The 24,680-nt window shown below is 35.6% G+C and overlaps 6 protein-coding genes across 18 annotated transcripts; 2 read left to right on the forward strand and 4 right to left on the reverse strand.

Annotated features, from left to right (window-relative positions):
• Positions 1-71: 71 nt before the first annotated feature.
• On the forward strand, positions 72-1,116 carry LOC111459950 (transcription factor bHLH92). The gene is made up of 3 exons (XM_023103013.1): positions 72-499; positions 569-865; positions 968-1,116. The coding sequence occupies exons 1-3, from the start codon at positions 131-133 to the stop codon at positions 1,043-1,045; spliced, it is 744 nt and encodes a 247-aa protein (XP_022958781.1). The 5' UTR covers positions 72-130; the 3' UTR covers positions 1,046-1,116.
• A 364-nt stretch (positions 1,117-1,480) lies between these two features.
• LOC111459956 (40S ribosomal protein S15-4-like) lies at positions 1,481-3,481 on the reverse strand. The gene is made up of 4 exons (XM_023103022.1): positions 3,369-3,481; positions 3,137-3,285; positions 2,985-3,042; positions 1,481-1,971 (listed from the first exon to the last, which is right to left on the reverse strand). The coding sequence occupies exons 1-4, from the start codon at positions 3,369-3,371 to the stop codon at positions 1,723-1,725; spliced, it is 459 nt and encodes a 152-aa protein (XP_022958790.1). The 5' UTR covers positions 3,372-3,481; the 3' UTR covers positions 1,481-1,722.
• A 595-nt stretch (positions 3,482-4,076) lies between these two features.
• On the reverse strand, positions 4,077-8,128 carry LOC111459944. 3 transcript variants are annotated; one of them, XR_002713358.1, is made up of 10 exons: positions 8,018-8,128; positions 7,714-7,923; positions 7,252-7,475; positions 6,400-6,461; positions 6,046-6,264; positions 5,410-5,877; positions 4,641-4,785; positions 4,301-4,562; positions 4,226-4,270; positions 4,077-4,183 (listed from the first exon to the last, which is right to left on the reverse strand). XR_002713358.1 is itself a non-coding variant. In XM_023102998.1 (9 exons), exons 1-8 carry the CDS (start codon positions 8,028-8,030, stop codon positions 4,329-4,331), a joined length of 1,575 nt encoding a protein of 524 aa, XP_022958766.1. In that variant the 5' UTR covers positions 8,031-8,128; the 3' UTR covers positions 4,077-4,270; positions 4,301-4,328. The 3 variants fall into 3 exon arrangements, 2 of the variants coding, with proteins under 2 accessions (XP_022958766.1, XP_022958765.1); XM_023102998.1 differs by having other exon boundaries at positions 4,077-4,270; XM_023102997.1 differs by having other exon boundaries at positions 4,077-4,562.
• Positions 8,129-11,661: 3,533 nt separating this feature from the next.
• Positions 11,662-15,687, reverse strand: LOC111459945 (protein WVD2-like 3). 11 transcript variants are annotated; one of them, XR_002713361.1, is made up of 10 exons: positions 14,674-14,777; positions 14,041-14,578; positions 13,842-13,930; positions 13,657-13,753; positions 13,480-13,551; positions 13,209-13,319; positions 12,557-13,092; positions 12,361-12,414; positions 11,963-12,124; positions 11,662-11,759 (listed from the first exon to the last, which is right to left on the reverse strand). XR_002713361.1 is itself a non-coding variant. In XM_023103006.1 (8 exons), exons 2-8 carry the CDS (start codon positions 14,572-14,574, stop codon positions 12,811-12,813), a joined length of 1,143 nt encoding a protein of 380 aa, XP_022958774.1. In that variant the 5' UTR covers positions 14,575-14,578; positions 15,557-15,675; the 3' UTR covers positions 12,476-12,810. The 11 variants fall into 11 exon arrangements, 8 of the variants coding, with proteins under 8 accessions (XP_022958774.1, XP_022958773.1, XP_022958770.1 ...); XR_002713360.1 differs by having other exon boundaries at positions 11,662-12,124; positions 12,361-12,410; XR_002713359.1 differs by having other exon boundaries at positions 11,662-12,124.
• A 3,018-nt stretch (positions 15,688-18,705) lies between these two features.
• Positions 18,706-20,295, forward strand: LOC111460018 (serine/threonine-protein kinase BLUS1-like). Its single transcript, XM_023103096.1, has one exon. The coding sequence runs from the start codon at positions 18,706-18,708 to the stop codon at positions 20,293-20,295; it is 1,590 nt and encodes a 529-aa protein (XP_022958864.1).
• Positions 20,296-22,877: 2,582 nt separating this feature from the next.
• LOC111459949 (AT-hook motif nuclear-localized protein 20-like) lies at positions 22,878-23,780 on the reverse strand. Its single transcript, XM_023103012.1, has one exon. It carries the CDS (start codon positions 23,763-23,765, stop codon positions 22,944-22,946), a length of 822 nt encoding a protein of 273 aa, XP_022958780.1. The 5' UTR covers positions 23,766-23,780; the 3' UTR covers positions 22,878-22,943.
• Positions 23,781-24,680: the final 900 nt, after the last annotated feature.

The raw sequence follows: 24,680 nt of genomic DNA on the forward strand, positions 1-24,680 counted from the left end.
ATCTCCATCACCAAAACATATATATATATATATATATATACATACACACACACTCAAACAATCTCCTTGACCGTTGCAAATCAAATGATTTTTGAAAAAAGAACAACAAAACTGTTCTTCACCTCCCCCCATGGATGATACTTTTCCAGTAGAATTCTGGCATAATGATCTCTTCTGGCTCGATGCCCCCATCTCCGTCCCCGTCCCCGTCTCCGCTCCCGCCCAACAACAAAAAAGTGCTTTCGTACCATATCTGTCACGACCCAATTTTCGAATCGAGCAAAAAAACAAACTCGCCGCCCCCGCCGCCTCTAATTCCGTTAACAAACGGGTGATTGAGTACTGGAGAAAGCAATGGCATGAGAAGAAAGAAGCGGCAGCTCTAGGCGATCTAGAGAGAGAGAAATGTCACAGGCACATGATGAACGAGAGGACGAGAAGAGAGAGAGAGAAACAGAGCTATTTGGGAGTCCACTCCCTGCTTCCCAAGAAAACTAAGGTCAGTACGTTTTTTGCATCGGTTTTTGAATCGAATTCATGGGCTGATCCATATGGGTTTGTTTTTTAGAATGATAAGAACTCCATAGTTCAAGCGGCGGCGAGGACGATTCAAGAGCTGAGAGCCTCGGAGGAGATGTTAAAGAGGAGAAACTCAGAGCTGGAAATGGCGATTGCAGCGAAGAACAGAGAGAATGCGAAAGGAACAAAACCCATAAGGTTGGAATGGCCCAATCCTTCAGCTGGGATCGATTCAATGCTGGCTGTTCTTAATGTTCTTAAAACTGGACGCATAAATCCCAAAGCCATTCATGCCAATTTCTTCAACTCTCTGTTTTCAGCCCAATTAGCCATTGATGATACCCACGTAAGGAACTAACCCGGGTCGATGTTTATGTCTATTTGGTCCATAAACTTTAGAACGAACATAATTTGAATTTAATTTTTTAAGAAACTATGGGATTTGCAGATGGGAGGAGCCGAAGTGGAAAGAGTGTTGCAGGCGACGGTAAGGGAAGCAGATGGGAGATTTCGAAGGCAATGCTAGGAAGGATCCAAAGACCAAAAATAAAGCCATTTTTAATTTTAAATAACAAGTGGTGGGGGGAACGGAGTACACATTGGTGTTTCTTTTTAATATTGTTTTTGTGTGTCTTTATTATAAATAAATATATATATATATATATATTTTTTTTTTTAATATTCAATTATTGTGGTTGACTTGAATTTCCAATCATGTGGGAATTAAGAATGGTTTTGAATAATATGTGGTTTTAATTTGAATAAACTATATTTCCTTAACACATTTTTGTTTAATTAAATTGTTATGGCGGAGGCTCTCAAATGAAAGAGGAGAAACTCAGTTGATTTCGATAAATAAAACATCACAATCAAACAGAGAAGATATGTCCAAACTAACAGATTCGAGTCTAAATGGTGAGTTCTTATATCTAGACCATAGATATGAAATATAACAGAGACATTTTTGAGCAAACAACCATGTAAAACTGAATGGCACAGCCAAGTCTACATTTAGATGAAACAAGTAGAATAAAAATTTGAACAGTAACACCAGCTTCAAAAAACTAAATAGCTCAAGCCTCCGTAGTACTAATCAGCTATATAAAGCATAGAAAATGGGCAAAAACTAAGAACAAAATCTGATCAACATCCAAGTTTCATGTAATAATATAACAAAACTAAGCAAGAACTCGACACTGATTTTCACTTGAGAGGAATGAACCTTGAAGAGTGGGTAGCACCAATACCGGGCCTACCGTGCTTGACGGGCTTGTATGAAATGGAGAACTCTGCTAGGTAATGGCCAATCATCTCTGGCTTGATTTCAACTTGGTTGAAGGTTTTGCCGTTGTAAACACCAATGATGCTTCCAATCATCTCTGGCACAATGATCATGTTCCGAAGGTGTGTTCGGACGGGCTCTGGCTTCTCACCAGGAGGTGCTTCCCTTTTCTATTTCAGTTTAAAAATACATAAATAAATGAGACGAGACATCAAAAGAAAACAGCTGAACTGTTCTGTTTTTTGGAAAAGGAAGAAGAGGTATCCAGAGAAGGACAAGTTCACATATACTTCATCGGTGTATCGAAACTTATCAAGAACATGTTGAAAAAAACATGGAAAATATAAAAGTTCAAAATGATAAATTTTGGAGATTCACAACACATTCACTTCCAAATCTAAATCTACCACTGAAGGATGATCTTGAGTTTTCATGTTAAGATATGAGAAATCCAATGGAAGAGTCAGAACAACTGCAAGAACTAACACAACCGTATACGACGAGATTCGGAGACTCATGGAAAATCAACTTACATATCCAGCAATGGGTAAGTTCCCATGTAAGGATACGAGAAATCCAATAGCAAAAACAAGGGAGAGAATTGCAAGCAGCAACGGAAGTTGGTAAAACATGTCGGCTTAAAGTCAGACTCATGTTAATAATGAAGAATACCACACTATCAGGACAACAGCGTGTGTTTTCAGAAATAAAAGGAGTGCATTCCTTTGTGATGAAACTGATTCCAAAAGCTTATGAGGGCAAAATTCTCCGCTAGATGATTTGGGGCAAAAGCTTATGGAAAATGAAAACTTACCTAAAGTTTCAGTTCATTGTTGTTCATTTTAAGGTTAAAGCAAATTACAGGGAGGCTTGAGAATATAAGTTAATAACAGCCCTCAAAAGGATTGATTCATAGTCTAAACATATTGTTGGAAATCTCATCTGATAAAACTATATATTTAAGGTATAATGGCCTAATTAAATCATTTTCTTTCCACCTATCTACTCATCAAGAACACTGAAGAAAAACTTAACCTAAACCATGGCAAGATTAACACAGGAAAGAGTCCATCACCATTTACATTCCAGAAAACAGCATCGCCAGTCAGAATCAGAAATCAATACAAAGTTGTAAAATAATTGCAATATTGAATAGGCAGAAATGGATCTAAAAGATACTAACCGCTTTACGAAGCTTCTTGATAAGGGCCATTGGCTTCCTCGTCAAACCCCGACGAAACCTATCCAAAAACCATAAGAATGTTAGAAAAACGAGTAAGTTAAGAATGAAAAAGAACACAAAAATCAATTCATGACACATTCAGTTGTAGCAACCTTCTGCGTGCACGGGCAGTGAAGAGCTTGACCAGCTCATCGGTAGACATGTCCAGCAAAGAATCCAAATCGACGCCTCGGAAGCTGAACTTCTTGAACGTCCTCTTCTTTGGCTGCCCCGCCACTGCAACATCGGCTTCCACATCCGCCTGAAGGAGACCGATGCAGCACCATTAAAGAAACTGGAAGAGATGACGGATAAATCGAAGAGAAGAATGAGTCGAGAACATACCATGGTTTACGTTTTCGGAACTCCGGGATGAGAAGGTAGAGCTAATCGGCGCGACGATGCTTCAGAATCTGCAGGGTTTTTAGCCTTCGTTTTTCAGCGGTATATATATGTTGGTTACTTGCTGCAATTCCAGTGGCTGAAACCCTAGGCCGAGTGGAACCAGCTTTGGTTAATACGGGCTTCATACTTGGGCCTTCAATGAAGCCCATAATAGGCCCAATACTTTTTTAATAAAATATATATATATATATATAGTTAATAAGCTAGAAGAAAGCTGAAATATCACTCTTTATTATTGAAAAAATTACTTTTTAATTTATTTAAAATAAAAAATGTTTTTTTTCCTCTTTTTTTCTCTCATCCGGTATTGGTTGTCGTGTCATCGTGGTTGTCGCCTCCTTTGTTTTTCCGTTTTCTCTTCTCCTTTCTTACTCTCCTTTGAACGTAAATTCTCGTGAATTTGTATTTTGTTCTAAATGGAGCTGGTACCTTCTCTCTTTTAGTCAACGAAGTTCATAGTGACCGCTAACGACAACCACAAAAAGAAAACGGGCTCGTGACTGACCAACAATAAGCATTCCACGCACTTGACGAACTATCGAGAAAAAACCAACGTCTATGTCATTCAATAATAGAACGGTTAACAATAGCGTTCAACACTTTGTGGTTAACGAGGGATGTTAGAGAGGAAGAGTGTAAAACAATGACAAACAACAATAAAAACGTCAATACTCAGCAACAAGATCACTTCAAGACTAGTACATGTCAAACTTTCAAAAAGGTTCTTTACGAATTTCTAAAAGAACATTACGTAACTCAACAAAAAATTTAACCTATCCAAAACCACAGGAAAAAAACAAGTCGAACACAAATTGACCCGATCCTCCATTCCTAGGAGTGTACTTACTAAGATCGTTTCCATTAAACCCTAAACCGTCCCGACCAAATACAAAAGAGTTGTTATTTTGATTCAATGGCTTGAATGGAAGCCTTCAACTCCATTTGAACATTGGCCCTAGAAGATGACATGACAGTGTCTTTCCATAGAGAACCTTCTTCACTTAAAACGCTTGCATCTTCGTAAAGTTCGTAAACTGAAGCTGCATTCTCCTTCATCCTACTCGTCACTGAAATACATTTGATTTCCTCGGGATCCACTAGTAACTTGGTGTCTCCGTTTTTCCACCCAATCAACTGTAAATAATTACAAGTTTAGTTTCTGAACTTCATAAAATAATATTTAAGTTTAAACGTTTTTCGAGATTTGTTTACCTTTGGTGGACTGCCGAGGACATTGGTGGAATAGAGTCTAGCGTTATCAACAAGGTTGCAGTATCTCGGAAAAGCTCTTGCAAATCTCTTGTGGGACTTCAATTGTGAGTTCACCCTCACCGCCCTTCCAATTATGACTGCTCTTCTGTTTATTCATATCAACCATTATAAAACACGTTTATTAGAGACAAGTTTTCATATTCTTATAACGTATGTTTTGTTTCCCTTTCTAACTAATATGGGAGCTCTCAATCCATCTTCCTTTTGAGGACATAGCGTCCTCGCTGGCACACTGCCGGGTGACTAGCTCTGATACCATTAAGAGACGGGGGTAGATTGAGAGATCCCACAACGATTATAAAAGGCCTAGGGAAGGTTTCCACACCCTTATAAGAAATGTTTCATTCCCCTCTCCAACTAACGTGGGATCTCTCAATCCATCTCTAGCAACCTCACTGGCACACAACCCAGTGACTGGCTCTGATACCATTGAGAGATCCACAACGGTTATAAAACACATTTACTAAGGAAAGGATTCCACACCCTTATAAGAAATGTTTCGTTCCCATCTCCAACCACACCAATATGGGATCTCTCAATCCATCCTTCTCGAGAACCTAGCGTCCTCACTGGCACACCACCCAATGATTGAATTTGATACCATTGAGAGATGAGAGTAGATTGAGATATCTGACATTGGTTTAAGACGGATTATAACTTTTAGAACTATGGAAACGAAATTTGTAATTTAACGTTAAGTCGTTCATACCTTATGCCTCGAATAACGGCCAAATGCGGGTCACAAACAACTCCAACCAATTCAATTCGGTAAGGCTTTCGATCTTTCTCAACTATCCCATCAAAATCATATCGATGTTCTTCATCTCGGCTCACTTGTTCCCAGTAATTTTCAGTGATGGTGCCATCCTCAGCAACTTTGTAGCCAACCCCCATGCGATACCGATGCTTGTGAACATTTCTCGCCATCTCAACCGTCTGTTCCACATACGGCTCCCATGAAAGAGTTCCATCCATGATCACATCCCTACCTTCGTTTAGCGCCGTCACCAACAACGACGATGCTGCGTCGGTCGATGACTGGTGCACCAGCTCGGAGGACGAAAGCATGTCATCGGGGCAGCCCATGGAGCTAATTGCTTTATAAACGACGTCGGTTTCTTTGAAAGCATCCGCCTCTACCACTACGGCTTTTGCTCCGGCTTCCGACCAAAACGGTCTACAAAACGGTCGGTCTAATTAACCCAAAATTATTTCAAATTCAACCAAACCAAACCAAACCAATTAAATCAAATACAATAATTATTTTTTAAAAAATATAAAATTAAATCACCATCAATATATAGACAAGGAATATTATCTTAATTATTACGAGGCTAAAACTTACTCTTGGAGGATATCTTTAAGGACAGTGCTTTTGCCGGCTCCCATTCCGCCGCCCATGAGGAGGAGAACGGGGCTCCTCCGACTAAGAGCCACGGGCGCCATAACATCGGTGCATTTAGAATCAGCCTCGCCGCCGCCAATTGCTTTCATCTCGTCGACTAGAGTCGATATAACCCTCGTCATTTTCAGCTCCTTTGTCACCCTCTCGAACCTCTGCTTCCTAAGCTTCGTCAAATTAAAAACATTTAATTTTCTTTTTTATTGAAAATATTTCTGAATTTTTTTACTATCTTTTAATTTTATTTCGATTATAATTGATTTTAAAAGTTGAGAAATTAAAATAAAAAATATAAACCTGGTGGCGGCCATCACTAAGCCTTTGAACTTTGCCTTGTGCTCAGATTCATCCGTCAATGCCTGCACCAACCCAACAAAAATTAATATTACGTACAAAATAATAATTAAAAATAATAAATCTCGGTTTTTTTTTTTAATTTTTAAAAAAATTATATTTATATATAGTACAGTTACATTAATAATTAAAATCTCATGAAACTCAAATATCAAACATTAATAAGTATCTGTCACAAAAATTAAATATTAAAAAATAATCCATCAAATATTTAAATTATCGAATATTAAAGGTAATATACATCTAAATAGTGAGTATACATATTAAATAAATAGAAGAAAAACATTTATAATAAAGTCTTTGCCATAAAATATTTATAAAAAAGAACAATATCGTTGTATAATAATATTATATCATATTTTATTCATAACGTGAGGAAATGTTACATGTTATTTTAATTATAATTAAATTATTGTCCCAACTACTTCAATAAATTACATGCACATTTCACTATCATATTTCAAAAGTCAAGAAACTACCAAAATATATATATATATATATATATATATATAAAAGACGAGGGATATTTTTATTAATTTAGCATAAATAAAATAATTAATTTATTAAGTTTTAAATAATAATATAAAAACGGGTTATACGGACGGGGACGAAAACATTTAGTTTTCTTGGTTTTTTCCTCCCTCCCCAGTACGCTCCATACGCGTGGGTCCCTAAAGGTCCCCATGAGAAAATGGGCAACCCAACAAAAATCGTTTTGCCAGAAGAACAAACAACTCTAATTAACACGAGATAAACAACGTAATAATAAAATATGGTCGGGTCGAGTAAGCATACCTGAGAAACCATTTGAGGAGCTTTGTCCCAATGAAAAGCAAAGTAGCTCAAAATACACGTCTCTAACTCTTCAATCAGCTTCACGTATAACGAATCACCATTCTTTTCATCAATCAAATACTCGTATATCGATTCTTCACATCCTTTTTTCTTCTTCAAATAATCGTTCATCAACTTCGCCAACCTCGGGCACTCCCCGACATCCATAAACCCTAATTGCCTCGCTGCAATCGAATCCACAAATTATCAGTCAAACAATTTCCCGTCACTATTACCTTCTCTCAAATTTTCAAAACTCAGTAAGGTAATTATTATTATCGTTATTAAATAATAATAATAACAAAACAGTGTCATACACCTAACCTACTGATTGGTCAGGAGTTAATTAATATTTATTTATTTTTATTAAATTACAAAAAAAAAGATTAATTAATGAATAATATTAAATTTTTGGAACCATACCAACATAGTGAGGGAACGCTTCAATGTTTCCGGACCGGCCGGATTCCGTCCGTCCGATCACCGGAATGATTTTCTGATCTACGATCACGGCCGACGGCCTCAATTTCCTGCCCCAGTGGTAACGCGTTCCGGCGGCCGCCACGATTCCGACCAACGACACGGCGATGATCCGAGCCTGATTGGCGATTCCGCCGCCATTTTCGACGAGATCTGAACCACAAAACACAACATAATCAGAAACCCAGAGAAAGAAGACAAAAACTTTAGACTCCCATAACGCCGGAGAGGATCGGGAGAGAGTTACCGGAGAGCTTCATGTCGGAGAGAGAACTCCGGCGGCGATTGCTGGAGTGGAAGATTGAGAGAGAATTTTGTATTTCCAAAAATTATGCTAAATTGCTTTCTAAAATTTTCAAAGTGCCAGCCTATATAAAGGTAATTTAGAACATACCCATACCCATATTTATTTATCTAAAAACTATATATTAAAATATTAAATGTGATTCATGTATATATTAAAAATGGTCACTTTTTTAATTATTTATTATAGTTTTTATTTTCTAATTTTTTCTTCGTGATTGATCATAAATTTATAAATAAGAAATACATGTACGTTGAAATGATGTCTTTTAGAGAAACCAAAAGCAAACGACGAGAACTTATGTTTAGAGTGGACAATATTGTATTATTGTGAAGGTTCGTAATTTCTAGCGATATTAATTAGAACTACTAAAATTTTTAACTTTTAATTTTGACGGAAGAAATATATATCAATTATTATTTAAAAGCGAGAAGTTTCCGGATAAAGAGGTGACCACTTTTATTTAGGGAAGTTGAATAATTTGTTTGAAATCCGTCCCTTTCTTCTCTCTTTCATTTTCCTTCACATATTTTCTAAAATATCACTATTGAATTTGGATATAAATATAAAACAAAAAAATCTAAGAATTTTTTAATTTTTTTTAAAAAATATATGAAAATTTAAAAATATTATTAAACTAAAAAATTAATAAATGCTTCTATTAGAATATGAATATTTAAAAATATCAATAAATTTATTATTAATAATAAATAACTAAAAAAATTTAAGGATATTAATATTATTTTAAGAACCTGATTTTGTGATTTTATATATGTATTAACTGCAAAATAAATTTAAGATAATTTTTATTAAAAAATTTCGATATTTTTCAAATTTTTTTAGTCTATATAAAATTAAAATTAGTAGTAAAAGTAATTTTTTAAAGTTTAGGAGTATCATTCAAAAGTTTAAAATTATTTTGGGTTAATTTGTTCATTTGGTGGGTTTTAGGTTCGGTCAACGTTATTTATTTTTATGCTTTTAAAATATTCGAATTTTTAATTGCTTTTTAAAAAACGACCCTTTTGGTCATTGTTTATAAAATTCTAACATAAATTTTATATACGCAACGACAATTCCTTTTAATATAAAATTATGAGTATATTTCATAAAATTTAATAAGGGTCGTGTTGCATTAAAATGATAATGAAACTAAAATAGACGAAAGTTGACAATACAGCGACCAATACATAAAATAACTAAAATAAATTAGTACTTAAATCTAATTAAAAATTTAAAGTGAAAATGTAATAAATAAATTATAGTCTCGAAAAAGGAGGTGGAGATTTAAAATAAAAGAACAAATGTTTCACGCTTGTTATAAATAAATTTAATAAAGATTCCAACGGCTTATTATAATGATAATCCCAAAAGGACACCTTTTTTTTAATTATTTTTTTATTATAATATATTATCGAATTAATTGAGTTATTTAATATTTAGATATTTATTTTTGGATTTAAACTCTAACACTTTGTTTAAAATGAATTTTTCAAAATGGTTTAAAAAATACCTTGTTACCTAAATATCATTCAGTTTTTAAGGGTTTCTTAAGTTTTTTTTTTTTTTTTTTTAAAGTTTAAAAACGTTTTTAATTTAAAAAACTTACTGTTATTACAATATTTAAAAAATACACATAAACTTTCATATATGGATGGTAAAAATTTTATAAAAAAAATCACTAAAAAATGGTGTTAAATGCTACTTTTAAAATTTTACGGGTATTTTTTAAATCATCACATTATTGTTTTTATGTACTCTAATATTATATTATTAACAAAAATATTCTACTTCATGGTCGGTTGGAATTGTTATACAATTACAAGTCTATTCTTGATTGAGTCATTCATTCTCCCTTGGTTAAACCGTTCAGCTTGACTAAGAAATCAACGTTAGAAACTTCAGGAAATAGGTAGGAATTTGATCAATTTGAATAGCGAGTCATCACAAGTGCAATCTTTTTAATTTCTTTTTCAATTTTGGTCCTATATCGATATAAAAGTCTTAGTAAGCTAGAACCTATGATCAACTGAAACGTTGCAACTCTTATTCCCATCAATATTAGAATGATCACTAGCTAAATTATAAATCAAAATATTAAAATTAATACAATGAAGTATTCATAAATTCTAGAGTTAGTATTCTAATATGTCATCCTAAAGTTTGTAATCTATTCAAGAGTAATTGAACCTCGAGTTGAAATAATTCGAAATATCATTTCTATGAACGAAACTTAAGATACCTTAAATGTAATTCTATCCCGTCATCCACCTTGGAATTTTTGTCGGGATTAAGAAACCGTTTAATGAGTACAATGAAAAGTTTATAAAGGAACCGACAACATTATTATCTCATTTATTTAATTAGTATAAAAATCCAAATGTTATTGTCAAATCAAGAATATGAAATGAGCATAAAGAGCCGTCTCAACATTTGGAACCGTTCTTCCAAAATAAAGAAATTGCATTCAATCATGACCCGTATTAATCAAGAAATAAAGAATAAAAAAAGTTGATAACAAGTAGAAATAATTTTTATAAATTTAATTTTAAAAAATCAGAAAATCAGAAATAATTTTTGTTGGGTCCAATTGATGGTACACGTAATCCAAATAAAAAAACTTTATAGAAAAAAAAAATCAATTTATTTTGACTTCTGATTTCATCAAATTTAAAATGTGTTTAAAACGTGTACATGGGTAACACTCAAAACCCTACACAATCATGCATAAGGGGTGTGCATAGGCTGGATTAAAGTAATTTCTTGGACCAACTCAAAAGTTCAAGTTGTTTGGATGGTTCAAAAAATATGCTCAAGAATCCCGAAAAGAGATTGTAGAAGAAAGGAAAAAGAACCAAGTGGAAGGAAGAACTATGTGGTGACTAGCGAGGAGGCACCAACCAAAGACGGAAGAGTGCACTGTGAGAAGGATTTACACCTCTATTACGAGGAGGATAACTGTGGAAGGAAGGAAGAATAACCGTGTGGCAACTGGCGAGGAGGAGGTTCCGACCAAAAGAGTGGGAGGAGGAGGCATCGACCGAAGACCGAAGAGTGTACTGCAAGGAGAATGTGGGTGTGGAGCTATCAACTGTGCTGTGCGAAGACTACATTGTGTTTGTATTGGGTGGAGACTAACGAGGAGGGTACTCGAGTAGGAATTGGAAAGAAGTACTAATGACAATTGATCTTTGATACACTGGCCGAGGACTAAAGTGTGCGTCGTGCAAGGAGGAGTACACGTACCGTGTACTGGGTACGTGTACTTGGGCCCAACTCCTTCTCTTCTTTTTTTTCTTTTATGTTACCCGGTTGAGTTGGGTTGACCCAATCATTTGCACACTAAACCTGTACCCAACCCGAATCAACAAAAGCCCCAAAATACATCTCAAACCTAGCCTTATCTAAAGCCTAAGAATAGCTAAGAATGTGCACACAATCAATACCTTAGTTTTTGTTTTCATTTTGAATGTCATATTGAAGTCTGAGCATAAACAACGAATGAAGAATTGCCATTCATAAGAATTTGGTAAGAAAAAGATATCAATGGAAATTTGGCTGGATGCAATCAAGACAATACATGCACATTTGGAAGGCTAAAATACCCAAGAGCTAAGGAATATGGCCAGCTAAATCTTTCTTATTTATGGAGCCCCTCTTCTTTTGGCAACTATACAAGCTTTAGCTGTAAGGAAAGATATCGAGTTTGTATGTCAAATCGGTGCGAGTCCTCCATACTACGCACCTCTATACTAGTGGAAACGATAGACGCCTTCAACTTAACTAATAGTAAATCTTGAGAGAGATTCAAATCTCTTGGTGGATATCCAAGATATTAAACATGTTATATGTCATAGAAGAAGCAAAGGGTAAAAGGATCTCTTTTACCTTAGAAAAGGGCGCCAAGCAACTCACGAGCTGGATGTGTCGTACGAGACGGTGGGGAGTTGAGATGTTAGACCAAAGATTTCTCCTCATGGCTGGAGAAGAACATTCGTGAGGAGACTGGTTTTTCGAGTTTGTTTCATGTTTTGCATTTGAAGAAATTCCCTGTCAAAAAGCGCAATGAAGGCAAAAAATAAGTGCTAACTTCTTAATCTCGAAATACTCGAAGTTCATAAACCTAACTCATGAGATAAAACGACCAAGAGTTGTTCAGTTCATAGCACTCGAGGCGAGGCTCCAACACCTAAGTTTCATACATTTTTGCGCTAGCCCTTTTCGTTCTTCTATCTTAATTTGCTCAAGAAAAAATATTTTCCAGACAGGGATTCAATGAAACGCACCTTGTTTTGCCTCCTCAACCATGCACGTGAATAACCGACGAGCAATAGTCCTTTCTTGTATAATAGAAAGCAAAGTTAGGTTCATAAATAATGGAAGTCATGTAACAGAAAGCAATAAAGCCACAGGAACAGTATCCACTTTTATTTTCAGATCGAAGTCTATGAAACAAGAATGGTCAATGTATAATTTACGTACAAAAGTAACAAAGGAAACAATAGCTCGAACCACATCTTAGTAGATCTGCTTCTTTCTGCTTTCCTTTTTTCTGTCAGGGGGAGGGCCCTTAGAAGATAATTATTTGATCTGGAAGTAAAAAGCTTCCACATAAACCAATATAAATTACAGAAATTTACATTTCATAAATTACATAAACCACTGCAACGAACTCTTGAAAATGGTAGACGTAGACGTAAAGCATGGTAGAAGAGACTTGGAAGTTCGTCACCAACTTAAGACTGGACAGAAATATTTGTATTGTTTGGACCATTTACATCAATAGAAATCACCTCGCAAAAGGCTTCTCCTTGCTTCAGCTCGTTTTCTACAAAGCGAATGACATTGCTCTGATTCTCGGTGACATCCAATGCAATAGTATCTCTGTTGGAACTGTCGGTACGATGGCCATTTCCCTTGCCAAGACTGACTTTTATCTTGTTTCCATTGGATAGAACCGCATTGTTGCAACTCTTACGTCGGCCAAGTTTAGGTGACCTTGCACGAGTTGGTGGGAGCTGGCACACAGTATTATTAATAATAATTTAAGCAGAAAATGAATTCGTATATTCTCAATAATATGCTCTCTGTTTGTCAAGATAATGTAGGGGCCACAAAAATTTGTAACGAGTACCTTTTTCAGCTCAGCCTTGGCAGGAGGCCCATCGTGGTAGAAGCTTGGCATTGGATTTGCTTTGAATAATAAACTCTTTCTTAGTTGTTTGATAGCGGCCTCAGTCTCTTCCTTCAAATTTGGGAAGATTAATGAAGGTGACAAGGAAAGAAAGAGAATAACTTTAGAATAAACTTCAGGAATCAACTAATAAGAACAGATTTACAGACAGTGACAAGCAAGAAAAATGAAAAGGAAAGGAAAGGGAGGCAGCAACAAATATATATTTTACCTTGGACTTCGTCTCACACTCGGTCTTCTCAGCCACCAGAGCCTGGAGTTTTTCCTCCAATTTCGAATTAAACTAAATACATGAGAAAAAATGTCGTAAGAATGTAGGATATAGATTATTATAGAAAAAGTTGGGAACAAAGAAACTGGATACGATAAGATGATCTGGCTGTAGTACCTCCTTCCTTTTCTCTGCACGCTCTGTGCACCTCAATGCAGGAACTGATGCAACAGTAATTCTGGTCTTGATAGCCCGAGTTGATGCTGCACTGCTACCGTTCGATGGCAGAAATCAATTTTAGAGCAAATGTGGAAAGGTTAAATCTAGTAGCAAATAAAATAGTGTAAAGATAAGAAAGATACACGGAAACCGCAGAGCAGGAATCTTCCTCATCAGCATGCTTCTTGTTATTAGGTTGCAGTGGCTTCCTCAACACCCTAGGAGATGTGGGCTGCAGGAAGTAAAAGCAAATTCATTGATAAACATCCGTTCAAGTGAAAGCAGTGGGTTAAGCATGTCCAATGAATTGAATTATACAAATCCTGGGAACTAAGAATGTACCTGATTTGATTTGGTCTTTGCAGGCCGAATATTGTTTTTGGTAGATTTTTCAGTGGTGATAGCGCTGGGAAGTCGAGTACCCGATGAAGCACGCTTTTCCGTTGCCAAGGCAAATGGCTGTGGAACAGTATGTCTTGAACGAGCATTTCCAGCAGAAGATTTCAATGAGTTCACAGTTAACAGTAATTTGTCATCGTTCTTTCCTTCTTGTACCTTCTCCTCCAGTCTCTCTTTTTCATTAGTCAAGCTGCTAACCACATTTTGCTGTTGGCCTGGTTTCTTTGAAGGGTGCATTTCAGGAATCTTGATTGATTTTTCATTTGTACATTCCTTCACTTCATATTCCTTTGATTCACTTCCCTCTTCTGAATTGTTGATATCGTGATCCCCATTTATTTCGCCAAATGACTCCATGACATCCTGATGACTGAGGCTATCTTCACAAGATGAAGCATGGGAACCACCTCTAGAGGAATATGTTATAACACGATCTGGCTCTTTATCCATGCAAACATCTGTACCTTCAGTCTCCATAATACTGCAACGACGAAAATCGTGACAACGGAGACAACAGGGTCACAATTGATACACAAACCAACTCTGCAATAAAAGTAAACACATCAATTCACATACCGGCACATATATAAGAAAATCCAAGGTTGTTCTTACTGAAAACAATATTTCGAGAGATGGGGGAAGAGAACCGAAGCCACACTGCGATCTTCCATTTGTATAAAAATGAAACGATATGACATTAAATCACTACTCACCCAAAACTTATGGTAAATTTAATTAACATCAATACTTTGACACTTTCCTTAACTTGTAGGTATTGGAGGTTTGTAAATATGTAGAAGGCCCAACAAATGGAAATCAATATTAATTAGGGTGAAAATAACATTACAGCGATTCAAACATAGGGTGGAAGTTCCACCATGTTAAATCACTCAAACCAAAAAAAACTTAAAGTGATGAATCAGTCAGTACTTCAACATAGGATTGCAAGTCACCAGGATCATTTTCTATAAGAACCACAATTATCCAAATCTCACCATGCCATAAAAATAAATCAAAAGCATATTTAGATTAAAAAAAAGGCTCACATAGGTGGAGGATATTACCTTAATTAACATTTATCTAACCAACATCGTAACCACATATACAAGCTTCCAAATGCAAAGAGTCTCTATGAATGAACTCAAAAAAAGGAGCTTATGATGATCGACTAACAAATTACCAACAAATTGAACGCTACAGTAACACCACAGGAACACAACCTCTCAATCATCAGGAAATCATACACGTATCCAGTATCAGCAAATCACTTTCGAAATTCGGCCAAGAAATTAGAAATCAATAGCAACAAAATGTGGCACCAAGAAATCAAGATGACATACACACATTCCGGCAGTAAAATCAGAGGATCGAGAGACAGCAACCAGATCTAAGTACTAAATTAATTACAAGAAAGACTCTGCAGAATGCTGAAGAAGAAGAAGAAGAATCGAAACGATACCTTTAGATTGCTTGGGATTGTATTAAGGCATCAGAGTGAAGTCGCGATTCCGGGAACGGTGTCGGAGTGCGACCTGTTTCTGTTCCTTGTTTATATAAGCCCATTGCCGCGTCGGTGCCGACTCCCGCTCTTTAACGGCGGTTTTTTTTTTTTTTTTTTTTTTTTTTTTTTTTTTAATTCCACAATTAGTAGTTGACATTTCAATTTTCTATTTATTTGATAAAAAATTTTAAAAAATGTGTAATAAACTTTTAATTGCTTAAATTCAATATTTATTTAAATAAAATTTAATATTTTTAATTTTCTGTACCATAAATCTACAAAAATAATAATAATAATAATAATTTTATATTTAATATATCTATCATATATTCAACATTTTTCTTACAACAAAGTAATTTTAGGGTTTTTTTAGATATTTTTAAAAAATTAAATATATGATAACTTTATTAAATGTTAAAACAACTTATTAAACACATAATTTAATTGGAAGATTTTGATTAAATATTTTTGATAATTTATAAATTAAATAAATACAAATTTTAAAACTATACTAGAATCTTCTAATCTCATTACTAAATTTCATTAATTATTCTTTACATTAAAGTCAATAATTATTGAGATGCATTATATTAGCAACAAATCAAATCATTTTAATTATTTACATGTAATTCCTAGCCCCTAAAAAAAATATTCAATTATATTGCCCCTTTTAATAAAAAAAAAATATTCAAATATTAGTTATGAACCGAACATGTTATTAAATATAAGGTATTTCAAACCCGTGTCAATTATTACATTAAAAAAATTAATTTTCATATGATATAATATAATTTGAGAAAAATTTAAAGAGATTAGGTCAATGGAAATAGACGAAGTTCGTGAGTTAAGAAAGAAAAAGACGTCGCATCTAAATAATTGATTATTGCTCCTTAACCCTTTTGATAATGCCTCGTCAACCTCCCATTAATTAATAAATTTCCCCGCCCCACTTCTCTACCTTATACAACATTTATAATTATCTCATCTTTATAAAGTTATACACGAGTGTCTGAAATTTCGAGTTGGTTGAGTTTACAATCCAACCTAATACAACTTCTATTTACGAGTCTAGTTCAACAGTACCCATAAACCCGTATGCTCTTGAGATAAGGCGAAAATGAAAGAAACGCTCGACTAGTCAGAAGAGTGTACTTTAAATTAACCGAAATTTTCTCGATACATATAAACAACGTCATTAGCAATAAACATCGTACATATTAATATACTCGTGGAATTAAAAGGTTGAACATGATCATACTTTATTATATATAAATATAATGTTTAGGTGACGAGGAAAGAAGCATTGACACATAGGATTGGAATTAAATAATTGGATGCCAACTCGATAATATATAATTAAATTTTTTTACTTTTGAATTCGTATATTTCTAAACTTAATTTTCAATTTGAGAGTTTTATTAAAATTTATTTTTTATAATATATTAGGATGAGACAAAAGAAAAATTAAAATTCTAATTTTTTTTAGGGAATTTTAAAAGGTGAAAGAATAATTTATTTTTTAAAAAATATTATTATTATTGGAGTGGTTGAATAGAGTGGGAATAAAGGCAAAGTGGGCCATGATGGGCCCATTATTTGGGCTTCTCTAAGGCCTTTATGAGAATTGATTTCCATCCAAATCCCCACGGACGTTTCAGCCTCATCATTAAATGCCAGTAGTGTCGCCCGTACCGGATCATTTGGACTTATTTACAGCTGGATTTTTCTTTTTCTTTTTGGAGGTTTGAGATATATTTTTTTAACATTGGTTAGAGCAACTCTTGTATAGAGTATACATAGTGGACAACAAAATAATTGTTTGGTCAAATATTTATTAATTATTTGATTGGGAGAGGATTATTAAGGTAATAAAACAAAATAAATTATTAATTTAATAACTAAAATGAATAATTACCTTAATTTGGGATGAAGGCAAAATAATGCCCATTTAAGTATAATTCAATAAACCTTTTGTGATACCCGAGTAAATGAGAGATGTATGAATGAACTGAGATCACATCCAAATGTGAGCGATCTAAAAAAAATAGGATGACTAAGAAAGGCTTATATGAAATAGAAGTTGCTACCTAATACCAACAATGTGCACGTTTTCTTTCGAAGACTTCATGGTTAAGCATGCTCTAATGGGAGCAATTTTGTGTTGGGTGACCTATGAAAATTTGTGTGGTTTGTGAGAATAGTTTTCACTTTTAGAAGTGGGGAGTAGGTAATGTGACTATGTGGCAGGAGATGCAGGGAAATGTCGGAGCTATCACATGTTGAATCCTGATATAAATCTTGGGTACGAGCCATTGCACCCTTGATCGAATTTTGATCTAAATCCTCGGTAGTTGGGGCTATCATGTGCCGAATCCTGACCTAAATTGTGAGACCCCACATCTATTCGAGACGAGAACGAATCATTACAACCTTAACCGAGCCCTGATCAAAATCATGGGCAGTCGGAGCTATCAGGTGCCGAATCCTAATCTAAATTGTGAAACCCACATTGGTTTTTTATAAGAATGTGGAAATCTTTCCCTAACAGACACGTTTTAAAATAAAGGGAAAGCGCCCAAAGAGAACAATATCAACTAGCAATGGGCTTGAGCGCCCAAAGAGAACAATATTTACTAGCGGTGAGCTTGAGCTGTCACATAAATCCCTGATATGAGTCATTACACCTTTGACCGAATCCTAATCTAAATCCTGAGTATGAGTCATTACACCAATGAACGACAAGAGAACTCTACTGATCTTTTAGAGTTAATAGTCATTATACCCTTGACCAATAGTCAATGAACTCTTGTGACCCTTTTGAGCTATTTTTCAAATTTCAATAACCAAATAGAAATCATAATTCACCAAAAAAAAAAAAAAATCAATTAGCCTCATTATTCAGTTATTAAAACCGTTAAGTAACTACATGAAACCACTTAACTACCTAACAAGAAAAACCGTTACAAAACAAAATATTCAGTCAAAGTCAGTCAAAGACTCAGTCAACATAACGATACACAGATTCCCTATAAATACTTCCCTCATCTCCCATCTCTTACACATCACCATTCAACAGAAACAAGAAAGTCTTCGACCCGTCATCAACAATGGACCGCCGTCAAATCCAAGATCAAGAAACCTCCGCCGCCAAGGGAACTCATTCCAAGTTCCCAAAAGTCGCCGACGAGTACGAAATCCAATCACAAATCGGCGCGAGCGACCACAGCACAGTCTACAAAGCAATATGCAAGTCAGCAGACACACCGACGATCGTCGCCATAAAAATCATCGATAGCAACGTCGAAATTGACCAAACTGCAATTACGAACATCAACACAAATCTCTCCTTCATCAACCACCCACATATCCTGACCCCTCATTGTTGCTTCACCGCTCCCGACGGGCGCCTATGGATCGTAATGCCATTCATCCCCGCCGGCCCTCTACAAGCCATAATCTCCCAACGATTCCGAACCGGCTTACCGGATCAATTCATGTCAATTCTTATCAACCAACTCCTCCGTGCATTGGTTTTTCTACATGAAAAGGGGTTGGTTCATAAAGCCGTGAAAGCAAGCAATATCTTTTTTGATACTCATGGGTGTGTATTGCTATCAGATTTGGACGTTTCAAAGGAGATGAAGAAAGATTGTTCATCGGTGCCGTATTGGGATCCACCGGAGGAGGATTATAGTTTCAAATCAGATGTATGGTCGGTGGGGATTTTAGCTATGGAAATTGCATATGGGTGTCCTCCAATTTATGATCAAAAGGTAATCAAAGCGCAATTCTCCAAGATTTCTAGGCGATTTCCTTATGATTTGAATTTGGATAATCGATCAGGGAAGAGCGTTGTTCCAAGGAAATTTGGTGATACATTGAAGCATTTTGTGGGTTCATGTTTAGCTAAAGATCGATTTGCAAGAGCTTCGGCATTGAGTTTATTGGATCATCCATTCGTGAAGAAAGGGGAAAATTCAAATTTTTTGTTCAAGAGTATTGCTAAAGGAATGGTGGGAATTGGGGAGATGTTTGAGCAAGATAAGGATAGAATCATTGATTTGATGAAGAACGAGGTGCAATTGGGTGAGAGTAGTCAAGGTGGTGGGAAGGTTTTGAGGATTACGGGATGGGATTATAATAATTTCTTGTTTGAATTGGAGCCTGATGAGGAATCATTTGGGAAAAGGGTTAGGTTTCGTGGGGAGACGGTGTTTTCTTATAAAGAACAAGAACAATGTAATAAATTTGATATGAAATCTTTGATGCATGGTGGGAGTAGTGATGAGAAGAAGAAGGAGGTTGATCAAGCTATGGATACTGAAACGTTGGCGACGTTGTTGTCTTCGTTGCTTGATAATATTGATACACAAAAGGAAATGGTTTCTATGTTGATGAATCATTGTGGCTTTATGCATGATAAGGATTTGGAAATGGTTAAGCAAATTAAGAGATTGGAGGATGAGTTGGCTGCTGAGAAAGAAAAAAGCTTTCAATTAGAGCTTAATTTTGAGCTTTTGAAGCTTAAACTTCCCGATTCTGACGAGGAACAAGAACAAGAAGAGTATGAACCCGAACCAGAACCTGAACCAGAACAACAACCCGAACGAGAAGAAGAAGAAGGACCAAGAGAACCAGAACCAGAAGGAGGAGAAAAGGAAGAGGATGTCCAAGCATTGATGCAAATCTTCGGATGATGGTCGATGTAAATTAATCAAGTTTGCGGATTCTTAGGTCATATTGCTCGTTTTTCCTTTTGGTGCGTATAGTAAAGATAGAATAGGGGCTTGTTTGGGTCTCGTTAACGAGAACTTTTGGATGTATATTCAAAATTTTGCATAAACCCTAATATAGTACTACTTAGATACATGTTCGAGTTACTTTTATGGTTTTTCTTTTTCTTGTACTCGTAAGAAATCAACGCTAGTTACGAGTTAGGTTGGTTTAGGTCTTATCGATGAGAACTCAAAAATTCATAAAAACCCTAATAATAAAGTACTAGTTAGATACATGACCGATTTTGCATCCATATTCTTTAAATTTAATTTAAATTTTTATTTTATTCTTTATCAACTAATGATAAGCACTAACAGGTACAGACCCGGGTTCGATTCCTGGCTGGTGCAACCTTTTTTGTTTTTTTGTATTTCCGGTGGAATCATTTTTAAGGAAAAAGACAAAATAGGCCGTGTTTGACGGAGGGGTAAAGAAGACCGACAAAATAGTAAGGAAACCAATTTCGAGACACGTGTCGGTTTGTCCACATCCGATGTGGGCCTTCTTTGTCTCTTCGAATTTTCTTTTTAATTATATCATTATAGGCTAAGTTTAATTCCTAAATTTTGTTAGGATTAAATTGTGTCTAACGCGTTTAGGCAATAGTTAAGGCGACCGTTTTTATTAGGGTAGAAGATTATAAATTCGTCGCTTTCACTATCGTGTCCATTTAATCTATATACTTTAAAATTTCTTCACTATTACACCGACATAGAATATTAATTATATAGATTAAAAATTACGCTACGAGTTTAGATATTTGGTAGTGTAAGCCGTTGAAGTAATTCATCGTACTAATGATATAGACTTATGAGTTACAAAATTGAAAATTTATAAACTTATCGTTAAAACTTAAAAGGATTAGGAGAATTAAATCGTTCTAAGAGAAATTAAGGATGCATCCCACTAGAACACCAACCACATTCATGGGCTTACTTTCATTTACTTTGAATTAACCCATCTTCCATAGCGTTTTTCGTCTTCGTCGGAACACCAACCATACCAAGTTCACTACTTGTAGATATTGTTCATTTTGATCTGTTATATATCGTCTCAGTCTTACAATTTTAAAACGCATCTACTAGAGAAAAGTTTCAACTACATTATAAGAAATATTTTGTTTTTGTCAGATCGGGAGTAGAAAAATTTGGTTAAGATGGTGTCCCATCAATGGCGAAAAGCTCCTTGTTTCCCACTTGAAATGAGTTTAAAAGGGGTAAATTGTGATGGGTGCATTCAATAATAAAAATGCATATTAGGGTTTGGTGGGTTCTCTTTCTTACCCAAATTCATCAATTATTCAAAAGGGAAATCAATGGCTTTGGACAACAAAAAGAAGAACAATCCAAATCCAACTTAATTCTAACTTTGTTAATTCACTAAACAAACAAATAAGTCATAATGGTTTCCCCCCATCGATCTCGTTGTTTCGCATGTGAATGCCCCTTTTCCATCCTTCAATCTTGACTAATCTTGGACGAATATAAGAATGTGTAATAGTTCAAGTCCACCACTAGCATATATTATTTACTTTTATTTCGTTAAATATCGTCATTACCTTCACATTTTAAAATACGTCTACTAAGGAGAGTTTTCTACCTACTTATAATAAGAAATATTTTGTTTTCCTCTTCAACCGATATGGGATCTCGCAATTCACCCCATTAGGGCCGAGCGTCCTCGCTGTACATTGCCCCGTGTCTGGGTCTAATACTATTTGTAACAGCCTAGACACGATGCTAGCAGATATTGTCCGTTTTGATCCATTACATATCGTCGTTAGCTTCACGGTTTTAAAATGCGTTGAATAGAGAAATGTTTCCACACTCTTATAAGAAATGTCATTCCCCTTTCCAACTGATGTGAGATCTCACGAAATGAAACTATCGACCAATAATGTTTAATCTATGAATTTGCCCTAAAAGCATATAGGACTTTGTTCTTGCTTGTGTTTTTCTTCCTTGAAACGGCAATTGAGGGTCTTTGTCCATTTCGTTGTCACAAGACACCTCAATTATGTGGCTCCACTCTTCAATTGGGTGTCCTATTTTTCTAATTTTGATGAACCCGACAAAAAAAAACTCCAACTTTTTCCTTTATTTATTTGGGTAAGACAAATTCCTAACTTTCTCGTTGAAATTTCAGCTACATTATTTAACCTATTCAATTGTATTTCATATAACATTTTTTTTCCAACTCGATTAAATTTTCGGTAACTTAGATCATATTTTTATCCAAAAGCTTAGACTAATCAGTTTTAGTAAGTCCTAACTGTATTAATACTTCAATCAACTATCATGACTCGTAACACGATAATACTATACTCACTCTCACCCTCGAGTAAGTCAGCCAACAAGAATTTGGGTTATCATTGGCACGGACGACGTATGCTCAAGCCTCAAGTCCCATTCCTTAGAAAATATTGCTGGGCCCGAGAGAGTTTTAAAATTAGTTAGAAAATCAATTTTAAGAAATTAATATTATAAGGAAAATCAAATCAAATTAAATTCAAATGCAATACGATACAATATGAAAAAAAAAATACTTTTTTTTTTTATACAATTATAAACTAAGCTGAGCCCAACCAAACCTTATCAATTCCCATTTCATGATCATTATTTGGTGTCATCAAGTCATAAATTGAAGTTGTCGTCCGGGGATACGGCGGCGGAAGCGGCGGCTCCTCCACTTCTCCGCCATCTATAGCGGCCGGAGAAACCTCTGTTTGTTGGTAATCATGGTCGTCTTGTAAAGGCAATCTCTCATAAATTGCATTAGCAAAAGTAGCAGCTATCAAAATGACAGGCCCAGCTGCCAACAAAGGGCCCACCACTGTCCCTCCGACCACCTGCCCTTGACCACCGGCGAGGTACACGGTCAGTCTAGTGGAACAGGGGATGGCTGGACCGGGAAGAAAAGAGCCGCTCAGTGATAGAATATCGAACAGGCCGTGAAGTTGGATCACGGTGGCGGATTGCCGGAGAGTCACGTCGGCAACCGTGCCGTTTCCGCTGAGAACACAAACCCCACGTTGTCGGCGGCTGGAGAATTGGTTTATGCTGTCCGCCACGTCGGCTCCTCCGGCGATCTCGATCACGTGCGTGCGAAGCGCGTGAGGACTGTCCCGCGTGACGATGATTGGGGGTTTTGGTTTGTTCTTCGCTCCCGGTGGCCGCCCTCTCGTTCGGCGGTTCCCAACCAGCACGCTACCTTCCTTCAGCTCGTCTTCATCGTTGTCGTGCTCTGTTCCGCAGCCGCCGACGGTGGTAGAAACCGGGTCGGTGGCCGGAAAGCCCACCCGACTAGCCCACCACGGATTAGAATTAGCCAGATTAGTGGAAAATTTTAAAACACTGAGAAAAACCGAAAATTTGAAGGGAAAAAAAAGCATTTAAATTGGGAAATGAATGGAACTATGACGTTATTTATACACAATTTTGAACATGTTTCTTCAATAATTTTATAATATAATTATAATATAATTGTCTCTTAATAATCATTTAATGCATGTTCGTCTAACAATTTATTTTTATATGAACTCAAAATATTTCGTTGGATAAGAAATATCGATCCATATTAGAACAGTCTCCTTAAACAATTTTTTTGTACATTATAGATGTCATATTTTATTTGTTATTAGAAAGTTCTTTTTGTCACGTTACGTATTGTCGTTAGTCTCACAATTTTACAACGCATTTACTATATGCTAAAAAATGAAGACGGGTTCGTGTAAATCTTGTTAACCTTTCACTTGTTTGATTATATTGCAGAAGATAATCACATAAACATTGTTTACTTTAGCCCGTTACGTATCGTCGCTAGCTTCACAGTTTTAAAACGCATCTATTAGAGAGAGAGGTTTCCACACCCTTGTAAAAAATGTTTTGTTCCCCTCCCCAACCGATGTGGGATCTCACAGTTATGCAGGAATGTTGTATAAAAAATATATTTCATCCATTGATTTGGCGTGATATAAATATGGTTGTGATTTAAATACATCAGGCTACAATTTTATATTTAAATTATAACCACTAAAAAAAGAAAATACGAGTTGTGGGACGGGGCAAGGACGATGGCTAACCGTAGATCTATGAACATAAGTGAGCTCGATCTCTCCCCCGGACGAACCATATAGCCAAGAGAAAGCACCAAATTCCCTTTTTTTTCATCTTCATTTGAAGGATTCAGCTCAGCTTAATTACTTGGTGCAGGAAAACAGAGATTTTCCACCTGAAATGAGAACTTTCCTGCTGATTAATACATAATTTTGTACAGGTTCTAAGTTTAAGACGCAACAAAAAGCACT

The sequence above is a fragment of the Cucurbita moschata genome, unplaced genomic scaffold (genome assembly GCF_002738365.1).
Source record: "Cucurbita moschata cultivar Rifu unplaced genomic scaffold, Cmos_1.0 Cmo_Scf00023, whole genome shotgun sequence".
Taxonomy (NCBI): domain Eukaryota; kingdom Viridiplantae; phylum Streptophyta; class Magnoliopsida; order Cucurbitales; family Cucurbitaceae; genus Cucurbita; species Cucurbita moschata.